General features: G+C 35.2%; 1 protein-coding gene across 5 annotated transcripts in view; it reads left to right on the forward strand.

Annotated features, from left to right (window-relative positions):
* The window catches only part of ETV1 (ETS variant transcription factor 1), a 65,256-nt gene that overhangs the window by 4,194 nt on the left and 45,437 nt on the right, over nt 1–15,625 (forward strand). For 4 of the 5 annotated variants that reach the window (XM_064676207.1, XM_064676228.1, XM_064676217.1 and 1 more), the window contains one exon: nt 9,025–9,078. In XM_064676207.1, the coding sequence (XP_064532277.1) occupies nt 9,025–9,078 (54 nt within the window). Of the gene's footprint in view, nt 1–8,050; nt 8,186–9,024; nt 9,079–15,625 lie in introns of those variants that run through there. The other variant, XM_064676245.1, reaches the window with a different exon arrangement.

Here is a 15,625-nt window from a genome sequence, read left to right on the forward strand (position 1 = left end):
TAATGAAGAGAGAATGTTTAAGAACAATAATGTACAAATCTGAATTTAGAGTAGTTGCTGAGAGATTCATTTAACAATAACAAAAATGTGCTGCTGCATTAAGAGAACTTTAACAAGTTGCAAGATAGCTTTGTGCTAGTTGAAATCTATTTGTTCTTTTCAGCAATATTTTCTGATTTTTTTTACTTTGATATTTACAATATTGTTTATATCAAGCATCAAGATTTTTGTGCATTGCCTGTTCTTAATATTTCTGGTCGACATTTATGTGTAAACTTCTGCATCTGAAATAGACATGAATTTGATGAAAGTTAAAAAAATCTCTCTAAATTTGTCCTGATTCAAATGAATGTGAGTATTCACATATGTTTAATTTTTATCATGTACAGGACTGTGCACAGCTGTTTATAGAAGAGATGTTCTGGTTTTGTTGGGTTTTTTTTTTTGAAAGGAGGGATGTTGAGGTGAAATGTTTGCTGTTGGTTTACATAGAAAGAGGGAAATATTGCTGATGGCTACTTGCCTACATACTGATTCTGTTTTAACAGCTTTATATATAGTTAGTCAAGTTCTTTAGCTATAAGTAAGTTGTGGGGTATTGTTTATTTTGATGACATTTTTATTCTCATAGCATTATTTTTAGTATATGGTTATTCTGTAAATAATCAGAAAGCCCTCCTTAAATTAATGGAACAGAGGATATATTTTTATGAATTAACATGATTCTTTCCTAATAATTGAAAACAGGATGTCCTGTACTAAGATAATTTTTGTAGTATAATGAACAGATACAACTGTAGCTGTCTCCCTGTGGTAATTTTCCTAAGGAACTCTTTATGTGGTATTATCTCATTCATTCTAGCAAGCTAGAATTATGTTAAAATACTACTCAAAAGATACTATTTTTATTTGGAGAGGATAACTTTGATTTTTTCACTGGCATGGATGGTTTTGTTTCTGAAAAAATTATATTCTTTGATCATAAGTTAGAAAAATACAGGCATATTCATAATGCATGTGCAGATAATAATGGAAATTTAAAAATAATACAGAATTTAAAACTAATGATTTCTGTAGGTACATATATATTAATATAATTGCAATTTTTACTCAAGAAGCATTGCTTATTTTTGATTAGAATGAATTGTTCGAGAGCATTTTTACCTCTTTGTCAGAGTGTATTTCACTGAATAAATTTAGATCAGTTCTGAGAGAGAAAGGTGTCTAGTCCTGTGTCAGCTAGGTTGAGGAACCTTCTTAAAGGTAAATAAAATGATCCAGTAAATATTTAAGAAATGAAAAAAAAAGTTGATTTTTTGCCTAGCAGAGGATAATAAAGCTAAATAATGTTATTTGTCTATAGTATATTACAGGTTTTCCAGTGTCCTAGAAATACTTTAAGAAATCTCTGTGTTTCGGGCCAAGCCGTGGTTTTAACTGTTTCATAAAACACAAACTTTGCACAGCTTTCCTACGGGCTAAACTAAAACTGAAATAAAAAGTTGAGAGCATCAAGTATTGAGCTGTTAACTTGATCCCAAAGTTTTAATAAAAAAACCTCCACCCTAAACAACTTTCAGTAGTCTTTATAATGCACTAGTGTTTGAGGATATTGTAGCTATGCTCAAATGTCTACATGGATGAGCTTAGCCAGGAAACAGATTTTGAAATCAGACTTGTTTACCCATTGCTAGATGTGTCCATTTATGTTCTTCTGGACCTTTATAGGCTAGAAGTCTGCCAATTTGGCAGCATCAGTAGTGTTTACATATTTCTTTTCATGAAGCTCTGGAGCCAGGGAAATGACCATGAAATTTTAAAACATCTTGACCCTTTTTAAGAAAAGCAGTGGCAGCTGACCAGGTTTCTCCCACGAGTTCAGATCCCCACTGGGGAGTAACCAGGTCAAAAATCTACTTATTAGTTAGGAGAAGAAAGTGAGTTGCATTTTATGGCACACAAATATAATGCTTGAGAATATTTTTGGTTGCTCTTCCTTGAGCTATCCTTACCACATCATACATTTTAACCTGGAGATTTTTACAGTTAGTGTCACCTGTGACAAGTTGGTGGTAAACAAATAAACAGAAATGTATTCTTTTCCTGTTGGAAATGGTGAGTGGTTCACATGTATTAAAGAATTAATCCAAATGTAAACAATTCAGTAACCTCTTTAATATTTTATTACTACATAATTAACAAGCTGAATACTACTTACAGAAAGCTTACAAATGTATTTCACTAGCTGCATACTAGATTTTTATGGAAATGAGTTTTGGTTCTTACTCTGTGCAGTATTATATATGTAAGAAAGAATCTAAATTATTTCGATGTAAAACTTACTCCGAATAAGGTTCCCTTGTGTCAATTGTTATGCAAGACAGAAGATAGAGTATAACTGTTTTCTGATGCCAGAAATTGAAAATGGGAAGCCTTTAATAATTTTGTCAATGTTCAACCTTGAAATAGTTAAAATTACCTATTGCTAACTAAGACAAATATTATTCAGTTATCTTTTCTTTTATATTTAAATAACTCAGTGGCAACATTTTGTCATGATAGTACTGTAAAATGACTTTATTAATTCTATATATTTGGAATCAGATTGGTTCTGACAGATAACAGTTGTTCAGTGCTTTGAAAAAAATGGTTCAAATATTAATCTAATGTTATCATGGTAGCTCTTACTTCTTACTGTGGAATAAAATGAAGAGAGAACAAATTCTTAGTGAGTGAGTGTCTCCTTTCTATGGGGAGAGCATTTGTTTTTGGGGAATAATAGATTACCAAAACCCAGATTTTTATTTAAAATTACTCAGATACTAATTTCTCCTACAGCTTGTTAAAAATACATAAAAGGCATCCCAAGCAAACACAAATAATATATGTACTAGATCTGCTTCTTAGAGCAATAGATAAGAAGCTTCTCAGATGGTAATATACTGAAAAATAAAATACAATGTTCTTTGAGTGATTTGGAAAAAACCCCAAAAATATTAAGTGAACAGAAAGTGGTTTGAAATAATAGCTACAGGTGACGGGTTCATGACTCTACTGTGGCTCAGCTACATGGAGTGGATGGCTTCTACAAGCTACTAGTATTCAGAAGCCAGTTTTTAGTATCTTGAAAGTAAGTAATTTTTCTCAAAAAATTAACACCCAACTTCGGCATGAACTTTAGAAAAGAAATTTCTGCCCTCTGCTTTCCTAACCTGAAGGTCCCACCAGTGTCGCAGTGATGTCTAAGCAAGTGTTGGCTTATAGTTTATTTCTTAAATGAGGAGGTATGAAAGTAAGTAACTTCTAGTTCTTAAAGGATTATTTTTAATAAAAGTACTAGATCTTCAAATAGTGCTCTAGTTAGAGTGGCTTTGTTTAATCCGGCTAACTAGATTTTTTCTCCCAAAAAGTTGTAAAATTTACGGAGTGTAAGGCAAATTCTATGTAGCCATATTCAAGAATTATCTACTTTTATCAATTTTTATGGTAGTAATAATAGTCAAAAAATGATAATATCTTCATGGCTGAAATCTATCTAATGAGGACACACACTCTTAAAAGCAGTGAAAAGACTTTTAGTTTATAGTACAGAGAATGTCTCCTTTTTTCTTTTTTTTTTTTTTTTTTTTTTGCGGATTCTAGTGATCTGACAGATTTGGTTTTCTAATACTCCTAACTTGTGATCTTAAATATCTGTGCAAAAAAGGAGAGGAGTTAGATTAGGCAAAATGGGAGGGAAGGGGCTATTATTTAAAAAAAAAAAACCAACAAAAACCCAAAGAAGTAAATCCACCAAAAATCTGCAAGTCTTAAGTCTGCAAGAAGTAATAGTCTGAAAGTAGTAATGTTTTTCTTGTTTGCTGGAAAAGTAAATAACTTTTGCTCAAAATAATAATTTTCAAAGGCACAGTGGAGTTTGCTAACCATGAGGCGTGTAGCGAAATGTTAAATGCAAGTGCTCCTTGTAAGCTAACTTTTTTCCTCATTTTTAGTATAGCAGCAAATGAAGAGCAGATTCTGCAAAACCATCTTCATATTCCTAGGGATTATTCACATAAGGAAGAATTTTGAGATCTGGAGCTAGTTTTGAACTGCATTTAAGTTTATTAGTCAGAGCATCTCACATTATGTAAAAAGGGTTTTGGCTTGTTTTGACAGCAAATCCAGTGCTTATGGGAAATAATATTTTTTACCATCTTGAAATTTGTCACTGTTTTGCTTTCTGAATGCTTCTTTGTTAGAGACAGTTGTTCCCGTGGAAAAAGAACAACTACCAACTAACGCCCCCCACCCCCCAGCTCTTTCAGGAATTAGTTACAATTTAGCCAATCTTTCAGATATTCAGACTTGACAATGAATCAAAGAAAACTCAATAGACCCATTACTGTTGAGGCCTGAAGTCTTATTTTAGCTGAAGCCAAAATACTACTGTTCGTATAGAATTTCCTGTCAATTTCAATTTCTTTTACCACTTTGAATAACTGATGGATATTTTAAAACTAATTGCTCTTAGCTCTAAAAGTGAAGCATGAGGTCAGAGCACACAGTACCGCAGGAAGTGTTCTGCTACCCAAAATAAAGTTTTAAGTGAAGCATTTGCAGCTTCTTGTTTTTCTGGAACGTTTCCGTTTTTTTTTTAACAGGAACACCTTTCCCTGGAATGCAGCTCAGCTTTTGGAAGCAGTTTTTGACTGGGAGTAGGAAGAGTTAAATTTAAGCCCTTTATAGTTTGCTTAACTTTTCATTTATAATGTTCCTCAGCAGGTCTGTGCTGCATCTTGAGACAAAGCAGTGAAATCAGTGTGTTTATGCCTAAAGTTCAAGTTTACTTTGCTGTAGCTCTCTGGAAGGGTGTGACATGAAAAGCTTGTGGTTGGGGCCACATGGTTCATGCTGGACTGTGTTTTTGTGAATGGAGGCAGAACTCCAGTTCTGACTGCTTGTCTTGAGGAATTGCTTCGGAGATCAGCTGTCTCATTCACTGGCAGAAAGAATGACTCATACATCTTCTGCCTTGTTTGGCTCCAGGTCATTGTTACAGTGGATAGAGCTGGTTTTAATTAAATATTAACTCCTTTTGTCCTGGATGCTTGTTAATGGGAACTTTTTGTTTACTTGCAGTGAAAGCAAGCTAACAGGCCCTAGTTTTAAACTTTTTTTTCCCCCACAAAATTGCTTTCCATTTGCAAAATGATCTGTCAGTTCAGCTTTTCAAAGATTGTTTAAAGCTCTAAAAACTACAAACAAGTATTAAGTGTTTTTGTGCTGTGAATGTTTGCATTTGGCAAACTGATTTTAACTTAGTAGGTAGTGAAACTGTGAAACCTAGACTGATAACATCTCAAGATCATCATTAACATTTCTGTACACTTCCCAAATCCTCTTGAGACCTTATAGCTATAGTCAGAAGAAAAAGAAAACTTTTGGTAATATTCTAGGCTGAGTCGGATAGTTTATGCTGCAGATGTCTGCTTCAGGAGTGTGAGGCTTGATGGCTCTGAATGTGGAATGAACTGATGTAGCTGCTTCTGCTATTAGCAGTAAAAGCCACATGCTTAATATCTTTCGAAACCTTTTATTAGTCTTTTGGAATACACTTGCCTTCTCAAACCCCCATAATTAAGTAGCTCAGGGAAATATTCTCATTCGGTTAGGTGATCATTTCAGATATCTTTTTCAATTTTCCTCTGAATGGCAAAGTAAAAAAAAAAAAAAAAAGTTTTAGTGATTTATGCACTGTGTCTTGTGTATGTTAACAGAAGACCAATGAAGATTTTATGGCAAGCTTGCTGAGTTGCAGTATTTGTGAATAAAAGAGGAAATGAATGGCATATGTATATAAATGTGCAGACAGTTGCAACACTGCAAGTACATTTTCCTTTCAGACATTCATGTTGAAGGGTCTTTACTAGTCTATTTAATTTGCTACAAAGTCTGCCTGTAATTATTCAAACTCCAGGTACAAAAGCCCTCTTCTACTTGAGTAATGGGATGATGTATCCCAATGATTTGCCCTCTCACAGCAAGGTGCTGGTGGAAGGAATCTCTATGTATGAGGATGATTGCTTGCATTTCAGCAGCATGATCATGTGCAAGTTTCAGTTTTGCTAGTTTAAAAATAATATCGGATTAAATGAGGAATAATTTGCGTTTTCATTTCCACTAGCAGATCCTTTTAATTTCTCCCTATAGCCTTTTTGGGCTCATTTCTAAGGTACTGATGCTACTAAAATTAGATTCCAGTAGAAATGCATGTTCCTGGGTTGAACATTTTGGATGTTGTTATTTGTTTTGTTTATAGTTGGCAGGGTTTTAAATACTTCTTAACTTGCTGTGTTCCTTTCTCTAAAGAGGCTTTTAAGGCTATGTTCATATTGTATTTGAATTTTGACAGTGCAGTCTCCACCGGTTTCCAGAGTACTGATGAAGTGATGTGCTTTGATCTCTATTAAATATGCCTTCATAAATTTTGGGGATCCATGAATGAAGTACATTTTTCTTGTTTATTCCATAAACAAGAGCAAATCAGGCGTAATGGCAGTAATATAGAGGTTTCCACGACATATTTTATTTTTTCCTTACTCTATGGCTGGGGAAAACCAAAAAAGACCTTATTTACTGATATTTATACATAAAACTCTACAACAGATTTGTTCTGGACTAAGTCAATTTAAAGTGATAGAACCAGACCAAAGCACTGGTGAAGCTGTCTGGTGCGCAGAGTATGCTCTATGGAAAGTTATATGATATTGGCTGTCCCAGTGCTGCAGTCACTAAATGTAGCCTTTGTATTTAAACAGGAGTGGTTTTTTTTTTCTTTAGGGCTTTTTCATATATCCTAGATTCACAGATTAATACATATATATGTAAATATAAACTGCAGGTGGGTGTTAAAAAATTAAAGTTCTACTAGCCTCCTTGCTGCATTTGAAAATGATAGCTGGCTTAAGAAAACTGCGTGGGATGTGTCTTCTGTAAACAAGAAATTACTTGATACAATTACTTTAAATCTGAATGTACTCACAGACCCTTGAAAAACAATTGGAAATATAAGAAATCCTTATGAACTGATTTTTAAGTAGAAGACTTTGATTTCATAACTGGATTCTTCTGTGACAGTCAAATGGTTGGCATTTTTGTAAGGAAAATGCCAAACATTTGCATGCAGTCAATTGCATGAAATGTCAGAAATTGCGGACTGTTAATATTTGGGCTCCCTGAGTTCATTTTTGGTAAAAGTTCTGTAGTTTCTCTGGAAGAAAGAGAAATTTAATGTGTCAAAAATACTGGGAATATTTGGGTTGGTAAAATAAGTGTTTTATACAGCTTCAAACTTTGAGGAGCCCACACGTCCTCAGAGGCACTGATTTATCCTAAAAGGATGGTTTACTGTAATGTTATTTTTTTCTTTAAAAACCCAAACAACAAAGCAACAGTAGCTATGCTTTTTTTTCACAGTAAGGCTAATTACACTTAGTGGGTTTATCTTGCACTTCTTTTCAAATCTGCGTTTGCATATTTCCCAAGGTCATTTGTTCTTAAGGAGTACTTTCTCCAATTAAGACAGTAAGATTTTAAATTTATTTTAAAATCCAGAGCAAATAATTTTTCAGTGTAATGAGCCTGATTCTGAACTCTTTACCAGGAAAAAAAAATTCCAGTTAAGTCATTAGAAATATTTCCTGAGTAAGGAGTGGAGATCTGGTCCATGAAGAGTACTGTAGTGCACATTGAAAATAACTGTAATTATAGTTAAATATGTATTTTAAATTCAAACAAATTATAACTGTTGTACATATATGATGGGGAGTATGCGCTTTCTAAACTAGAAGATACTCTGAGGGACATGAAAGTTACATTTTATCACTTAACGTGTTTAATAATTTGATAGTCGCAGTTTTGATAAATGATTATATAAGCAGCATTTACCTCTCAATTCTCATTGGGTAACCAGATCATGGCAGATGTTAACTGTTAATGAAGATCATGTGAATTATTTGCTTATCTTCAGACAAGAACTGTGTAAATTAAAGTATTTTTAAACAGATAATTTTATGCAGCTTTGCTGTAGTGATTCCTGTTAGTGTGTATGTTGAGGAAACGATGACAAAGTTGAGATGATAAGCTGGATCTCTCTCGGGATGTACACAGAAGCAGTCTTGCTCTGAGGATGCCGTTTCTCAGTGTAATTTTCTGCAGTTATTTGAATGCATTCATCTGTAATATACATTCAGTGGTATTTCAGCTTAAATGGTTTAAATGATTTTACAACACCGTTTGAGAGATGGTTAATGTCTTAGATATACAGTGAAAAGGAACTGGGGTACCACAGGAGCAAAATTATCCATTGGCAGAGCATGAAATGATTGTATTTTATAGTTCTGGTTTGTGATGAAAGTTTCTTAAAAGCAACAATGATCCTACATAAGATGAATGGATATTAATGATGATTTTTGCTTTAAGTAAATATTTTTTTTTTATGTCTGAAATGGTGTCATTGAACCAGGAATTCTGTGGTCTGGTAAAATAGTTCTTTTTGAATGTTTGAAACAATAACAGAAGATCCCTACTGTGTTGGCTGACTACCACAAACAATTGGAATCACATTTAAGTAAACCGAAGGTGTGGTAGTTTGGGGTTAAAGAAGCATAAGTGTTAATCACTAGGATTTGTTTTTATGTTCAGATATTTTGCAACTGAGCACTGATGAGTTTTACCTGTGGCATGGTAGGTCCAGACCCTGGTGCAGGGAGTGAGGCAGGGCAAGTCAGCCCATTCCCATTGCTCTGTGCCGGGGCTGCTGTGGACTCAGACTGCACCGCACAGCTTCACCCCAGGGTTTATCAGATATTAAAATGATGCTCTTGCCTGATTTTCATACTCAACAAGGAAAAAAAAAATCCCAGTTTTAAACTTGGCAGTGCTTTGAATTAAGCACAAGTCTTTATTTATGCTATAACGGCTTCTTTTAATTCTTGTTTTTTGTTTGTTTGTTTGTTTGTTTGTTTGTTTTCCTTTCTTCAGCTCAGGTACCTGACAATGATGAGCAGTTTGTGCCAGACTATCAGGCTGAAAGTTGTAAGTATAGTACGACTCATCGCTTTCTTAAAAATATGTATTTGTATATTTATGTTTGGGTCTTCATATTTGTTATTTATTGTGTCATCTGCAATCCTTTTGCTGGTCGGTGACATCAGTGTGATGAGTAGATAAAGCAAGTGGCATTTTGATCTGCAGCCAAAAGAAGTTATTTGGACTTCAAGTATAACCTTTAGCAAGGGGCCCTCTCCTATCATTCCCACCCTGAGCCCCAGGGAAACATGGAAAAACTCAGGTTGTGGAGGTGGAAGGAGTTTGTTTGTCCATAGGGTGAGCAGAGGAGCATTCTGAGCCGGTACAGATCAGATACCGTGGGACATAGGAGGCAACTCTGCTGAGCAGCAATCAGGCTGCTCAACACGTTTTGTATATCAACAAATAAATACAGTTCTCTACATAATCAATCAAATACAGCCACTGCTGAAGCATTTTTAAGTTGTCTTAGCATGTGGCATTTTGTTGCTCAGACAAAATTTCCCTTTGAATTAATGAGAGGAAGCAGGAGTTACATTAAGCTGAATGTTTTGCTTTGTTTTCTACTCTACTTAACAAGGACCTAAACCTATTTTTATCAGCCTATGCCACTCGAGTCTTGCTTTCACCTGCTAAAATGCTACTGTTCTGTTAAGCACTGGCTCCCCTTTGCTGTACCTTTGGTTCTGCGGTTTTCCGTGGTTGCAAGGACATAGCATGAGAAACATCTGACAAGGTCATAGACTTCTTGGAGCACCTTTATGCATTTTTATTCCTCATGGCAAGACTTCATCATCAGAAGTCTCTTCTAAACAGTGTCTGCTGATTGTAGCAGAGCGCATGGGAGCTTTTCCATTTTGCTAGATAACTTAAATAATTTATCCTATCGGAGTGAATTACTGCAGTTCACTAAACCAGATAGCTGTTAAATACAGCATTCATGTACTGAAACATTAAGATTAATATTAGAGAGATTAGGAAGAATTGCATTAAAATAGTCTTTAACCCAAAAAACAAATTCAGTTTTCCTATAAATCTTTTAGATTATTTTTCCAGTTATTTAGGAATTGCTCTAGGAAGAATTTATTGAGAGTATTCATAACAGCATTTTGTGAGGAAAAAAACTCCACACTTTTTTTTTCATCCCCTGGAATTGTTGCTGTGCAGGATAGTATTTCCACGCAGCAACAATTTATTTTTATTTTTCTCTCAAAGTTCATGTTCATAAACCAACCAAAAATCATAGTCACTTTTCAACTTATAAAGTTGCCCTTATAACAGATTTTTTTCCTACCTCTCTCTTAAAAGACTTTAAAAAAAAATTATAATGTGAAAGCCAAAACAGTCTATAAATTGAAAATTGGATACGTTATTTTCCATAGGGAATTGTGCCCAGATATAGTCATTCATGCATATATCCTTTGTGTAACAGTACAAAGTTCAGTTGGGGCTTCTATTAACCCACAATTATCGTTATACAACAAGTCAATGATTCTTGGAAAATACTTTGTGAGCTGTGAAAGAAAAGCCCCATTGAAGCTGGTCACTGCTTTTGGTGATAAAGAAATACTCCTAATATGGTTATTTTATTAATGCTGTTGTATTTCAAAGTTCCTTAGCCACAGCTTACACAGTATTATCAAAGGAACATTTATTTCTTCGTTTCAGTTGGTTTCTTTATCTTAAGTAAAGGTCAGGAGAGCTTCCTGGTGAGCTACTCTGGCAAAGGTTATGGAGTTTCAGACGTATACTTGGTTATAAGGTATGTAGCTGTGGGCTCTGCAAAACGGGAACAGAGATCAACATAACCAAACCCATGGGGAAATTACTGCTGCAGAAGTAGCACAATTGTGACCGTTTTCTTTAGGATCCAAACCTGCCTTCAAACTCCATTATAATGACTTACTACATATAATCCATACCTCTGCACGGTACTTGCCCCGTTACTGGCAGCAGTCTGGCAGGAGCACTTTGGTTTTGGTTTTTTTTTTTTAATTTATTTTTATTTTATACATGAGAGAGGATGGACAAGCTTTCATGGATTTAGTGTTTAATGCATTTAATTGAGCCAAAAATGGTGAAGGATAGAAGTGTAAACCAGTGAAGGAGGTCACAGCCACTGTAGTTCAAAGGCAACTAAACTGTGGTTCATTGCAGAAGTTTTATTTATGGAGCTGGATATAGGTAGAGGGGTGTGGTTGATGTGCAGAGTATGTAAAGAAAACTGCAGTGCTCCAGTGAAACAGTTACAATCTGCAGTTCAGGTGCAAAAATTAATGACATTTTATTTCAGGATTCATTGCTTGAGAAATGGGCTTTAAAGCTGAGGCAGATCTGCGGTGTTAAACTGAAACTCATGACATTAAAAGGAGACTTAAGAAACTTTGGTAGCAGTAGCAGTACTGGAAAGCTGTGGTTAAACCTTTCTTGCCTAGAAATTACCAGCTTGGTGATTTGAAGAGGTCAGCTCTTGGAGCAAGATGTGGAAGGTAGCAGAGGAACTGATACTGCCAAGATCATTTGCTGTGTCCTACCACTGAGCAGGATTAAATGCCCCTTAAAGTGCTGTGGGTTTTGCATTTTTTTCTGTAATAATGCTTATAACTAGTGAAACTGCACTGGTATTAGTAACTAAGGGAAACATTTAGTTTAGATTAGATATACAGTCCACTTTATCCACTCAGGGATTTAACTTCAAAGCTAGCTTGGGACCATGAATATTTCAATTATGAGTTGCTATTAAACTTCAATCCATTTTCAAAAAGCAAACATAATATGTGTATTTATAGTTAGGTGTAGGCTTTAGATATTATGAGTGAGATCAACAGCTAGCATAACTTCATGTGGTATTATTGACGTTATTGGAATTACGCATATTGCTATTAGCTAAGGATCCGGCATGTCAAGCTTCCCCTTAATGCTTTAAGCTTCAGTTTACCTGTTTAAGGTAGAATTTATTTTATTACTCCTTTATGTCTTCTGGAAAGGGATCCTTCCTACCATAAGAATCTTAGAAATGTCTGCACTTTCAAACCTTCCTTTTTTGTCATCAAAGCCCCATCTTCTCTTACCTTTTTATTAAATATTTTTTTATCTTTGCATACCTATCACAAAGTACCTTTTTGTAGTTTTGCTTAGAGTGAGTGGAATGTAGAGTAGAAAACAACTGCCTTGTTCGGATAAAATTTGAAGTTCTTGAGTTCTGAGGGAGAAAAATGTATACGAAAAAGATTTTTTTTTGTTGTGTTTTTTGAAGTTGCACTAGGAAAATATTGAGTTGCATATTAGTGTAATTTTCTTACTTTTTCATTCCCATTCTCATACAAAATAAAGTCCACAAAAAGAGTGAGGAATCACTTTTACAGGCATTTACTTAAAAGTTCTGTGTTAGGCAAGTTGGTTTTGCCTTATTCTGAATCTGCTTCTGCAATTCAGCTCACCTGTTTGCTGAATATTCAGGTGACTTCCTAATGACTCTTCTTTAAAACAATTACATGAGAAGTTGTGTAAAGAAAAGATGCAAAATATTTTTCCCCTAAAAAGGTGAATGCTTTCTTTTTTTTCAATCAGAGTTCTGTATATGACTCTTTTTCCAAATTCTTATCTAATTCATAAAACTTAATTAAGCTGTTCTTCTGTCAGTATAAAGTCAGTATTCACATGTGGAGAAGGGTGACCTGTGTTAACTTCCTCAGATAAGGTTTCCTATTGTTTCAAGTCCATTTTCATATACTGAGGAGGAGCCAGATCCTGAACTGCTTGTAATCAGTGGCGAGGCTTTCAGATACTGTAGAACAGCAAGGACTTTCCACTCCAGGAGTAAAAATGAATAAAGTGTTCAGTTTGCTTGAAGTCAATAGCTGTTGAGGTGAAGATTGCTTGCTCCCATTATTTGGATGGTTTCTGTGACAGACACAAGAGGAAGTAGGTAGGATTTGCTGATGTTTAAAGGATGTAGTTGGCAAAGAAAACTTGGTATTGTCAACAATACCCTGAACTGTAATTTGACCTATGTAGAATTGGTTATAAATGGGGATTACCCCACACCAAACCATATTGCCTTGTGTCTTCATAGCATAATCACGTTTTGTTTTGTTTTTATATGTTTTTGACTAATCTATTTTTTTAGAGTTTTCTTTTTTCTTTTTCTTCTTTTGCCCTGAAATGTCAGTTACATATTTAAAAATAATGAAAAACTCTTGGTTTTGGCTTTTTGTTTGTTACTAGATTTCTGTTAATGAAGATTTGTCTTGTACTTCATCTTCTTGATCAGTTTTCTTCTCTTTCATTTTATTCCTGTGTTGTTTTCCAGATCATCACAGCCTTAACACTGCCCAGGGGTAAATGTTAGTGTTAGACCGCAGCTGTTGACAGTAAATGGGAAGAGCTGGCTGTAAAATCTGTGCTCCTCCATGTCTGATTAAACTTTAAGATAGGAAATATACTTTTTTAGTAGTTATTTTGTCGCTGATCTTTCATGACCTTTATTCTTTCTCTTACCTCTTTTTTGTTCCTCCAGTTTTAGCAAAGGAGTGCTTTCAGTGTAGATGCCAGGAGCCTTAAATTATTCAGGGATGTGCTTTTTAGATGCTCTGGCTTGCAATCTTTAAAAGCCTGTTAAAGAGATTCTTTACACAGGCTTCAGGTAGCTGTATTCTTCTGTCATTTTAACTAATGGTGTAGGATATTCCAAACGCACTTTAAATGAGGAAAAGCTTTAATATTTACTTATATGTTTGCAGCATGCAAAATAATGATTTTTTTTTCACACTACCAGGTGAAAAATGCTATGTTTGTTTTACTTTCTTTCTCTTTCTTTCTGTGATTTAAATTTCAAAGGTGAATTTCAGACCTAGAAGAGCATTTCCTGTTTGCTTTAGTACAGCAAGAGGTGATGAGCAATTGATAGAGGTTAATTTTCACTTAATATTACATATTTTGGAGGAAAAAGCCCACATAATTAAAACTAAGTAGAAAACACCAGAATACTATAAGTTCTGACAGGCCTACTGAAGTCAAAAGGAGATCTATTTAAGGGATTTGTTTTCGGTTTTGATGCAGAATAGTTTAATTTTGCAGCTTCCAGAGAAAATTTTAGTGGACCAAAAAAAATGACATTTTTTAACGTGATGATTCACTACATAGGCAGCTGGTAGTTATGTCTTGGTAGTGCACAATGTCCTAGAAATTGCAGTTGGTAGCATTTTGGTTGTGTGTGTGTGACGAGTTGCATACACTAGTGTGTTTTCAGGTTAGTTTTTTTGGGGTCTTTTTATGGTTGGTTTTTTTTTTTTGTGTGTGTGTGTTTTTTTGGCTTTGGTTCCCCCCCCCCCCCCAAATTTCGCCTTTTTTAGAGTCTCTGTGTCTGCAATCACCTTTTCTTTGAGTGTAGCTCTGCAAGTGTGGTGCTGCAGCAGGCAGTCCGACAAATATCCTACTAGGTGTTGTTACTTATTCTTGGTGCTGCGCTGTTCCCTGGTAGGGCTCTCTGCTGCAGCTGTGTTTTGTTTCTTGCCACTTGTCTTGAAACTACTTCCTTCCATAGGTCAGATGTTGTCAAATACAGAGAGATTTAGTTATTTATTTTAGTGCATGCCCGACTGTGATGGATTCTTTCTTAAGGGCTGTGAGAGTCGGGGTTTTGTGGCTCGTTCCTGCCTTTAGCTTTGCATGACCTTGGGCATGTTGCTTAACATCTTTGTTTCTGGTTTGAAGTAGGTACAGAAATGCATGTATCACTGTGCTGTGAGATACACAGCTTTCTTAATGATCACTTATCTAGAGATCTCAAAAGCATTTTACAAAGACAGTCCGGTGCAATTGCTGTTGTAAGAGCTGGAGAGGTCAGACTGAGGAGTCGATGCTGACCACCTTATCTCTCTTCGTAGTTGCCTTAGATAGCCTCCCTTCTTTCATTGTGTCACTGAGCACTTGCTTCCTTTGTTTAAAGCAGGACCGAAACTGTTACCAGCTGTTAACTTTCTTTTCTCTCTCTCTCTTTTTTGTTTTTCTAATTCACATTCAAAAGAAATTACGAATTGTTGTCTTTTTAGAGAACTTTGTGGGCTCATTTTGTGGTTCATTGCTGGGCATTAGCCTGTGTTAATATAGATTTTTTTTTCTCCTTCTTCCTCTAGAGTATTTTTGGAAATATTTAAATCTGCTATAGTCGCGTCTTTTTCCATAATTGCAAGATTTAATTATTGAAAAAGTTTTACCAAGAGGCAGAGTGTTGGTTGTAATGCCTCGGACTTCTGATCTTAACAGTAGAGAATTCGTGGGTTTTTTGTGATTTTAATAAGCAGTTTCTGTTTATTTGCGTTTCTGCTTGTATTTCCAGCTTTGAAGATGGAAGGACTTCAGGTTCTCCTTTGTCCTGGATTGTAATAGTGGTAGTGGCTCAGCGATTTTGTAAATACTGGTGGTGGCAATAGCACGGTGAATCAAATTAGAAGACCCCATCAACTTCTGATTTTTAAAACTTTTAAAGTGTGAAAGCTTTCTTTCATAGTGCCCAGCATGCATGTGAGTTTTATTGCCTATGGAAGGGTAT

The sequence above is a fragment of the Pseudopipra pipra genome, chromosome 1 (assembly GCF_036250125.1).
Source record: "Pseudopipra pipra isolate bDixPip1 chromosome 1, bDixPip1.hap1, whole genome shotgun sequence".
In the NCBI taxonomy this organism is placed as follows: Eukaryota; Metazoa; Chordata; class Aves; order Passeriformes; family Pipridae; genus Pseudopipra; species Pseudopipra pipra.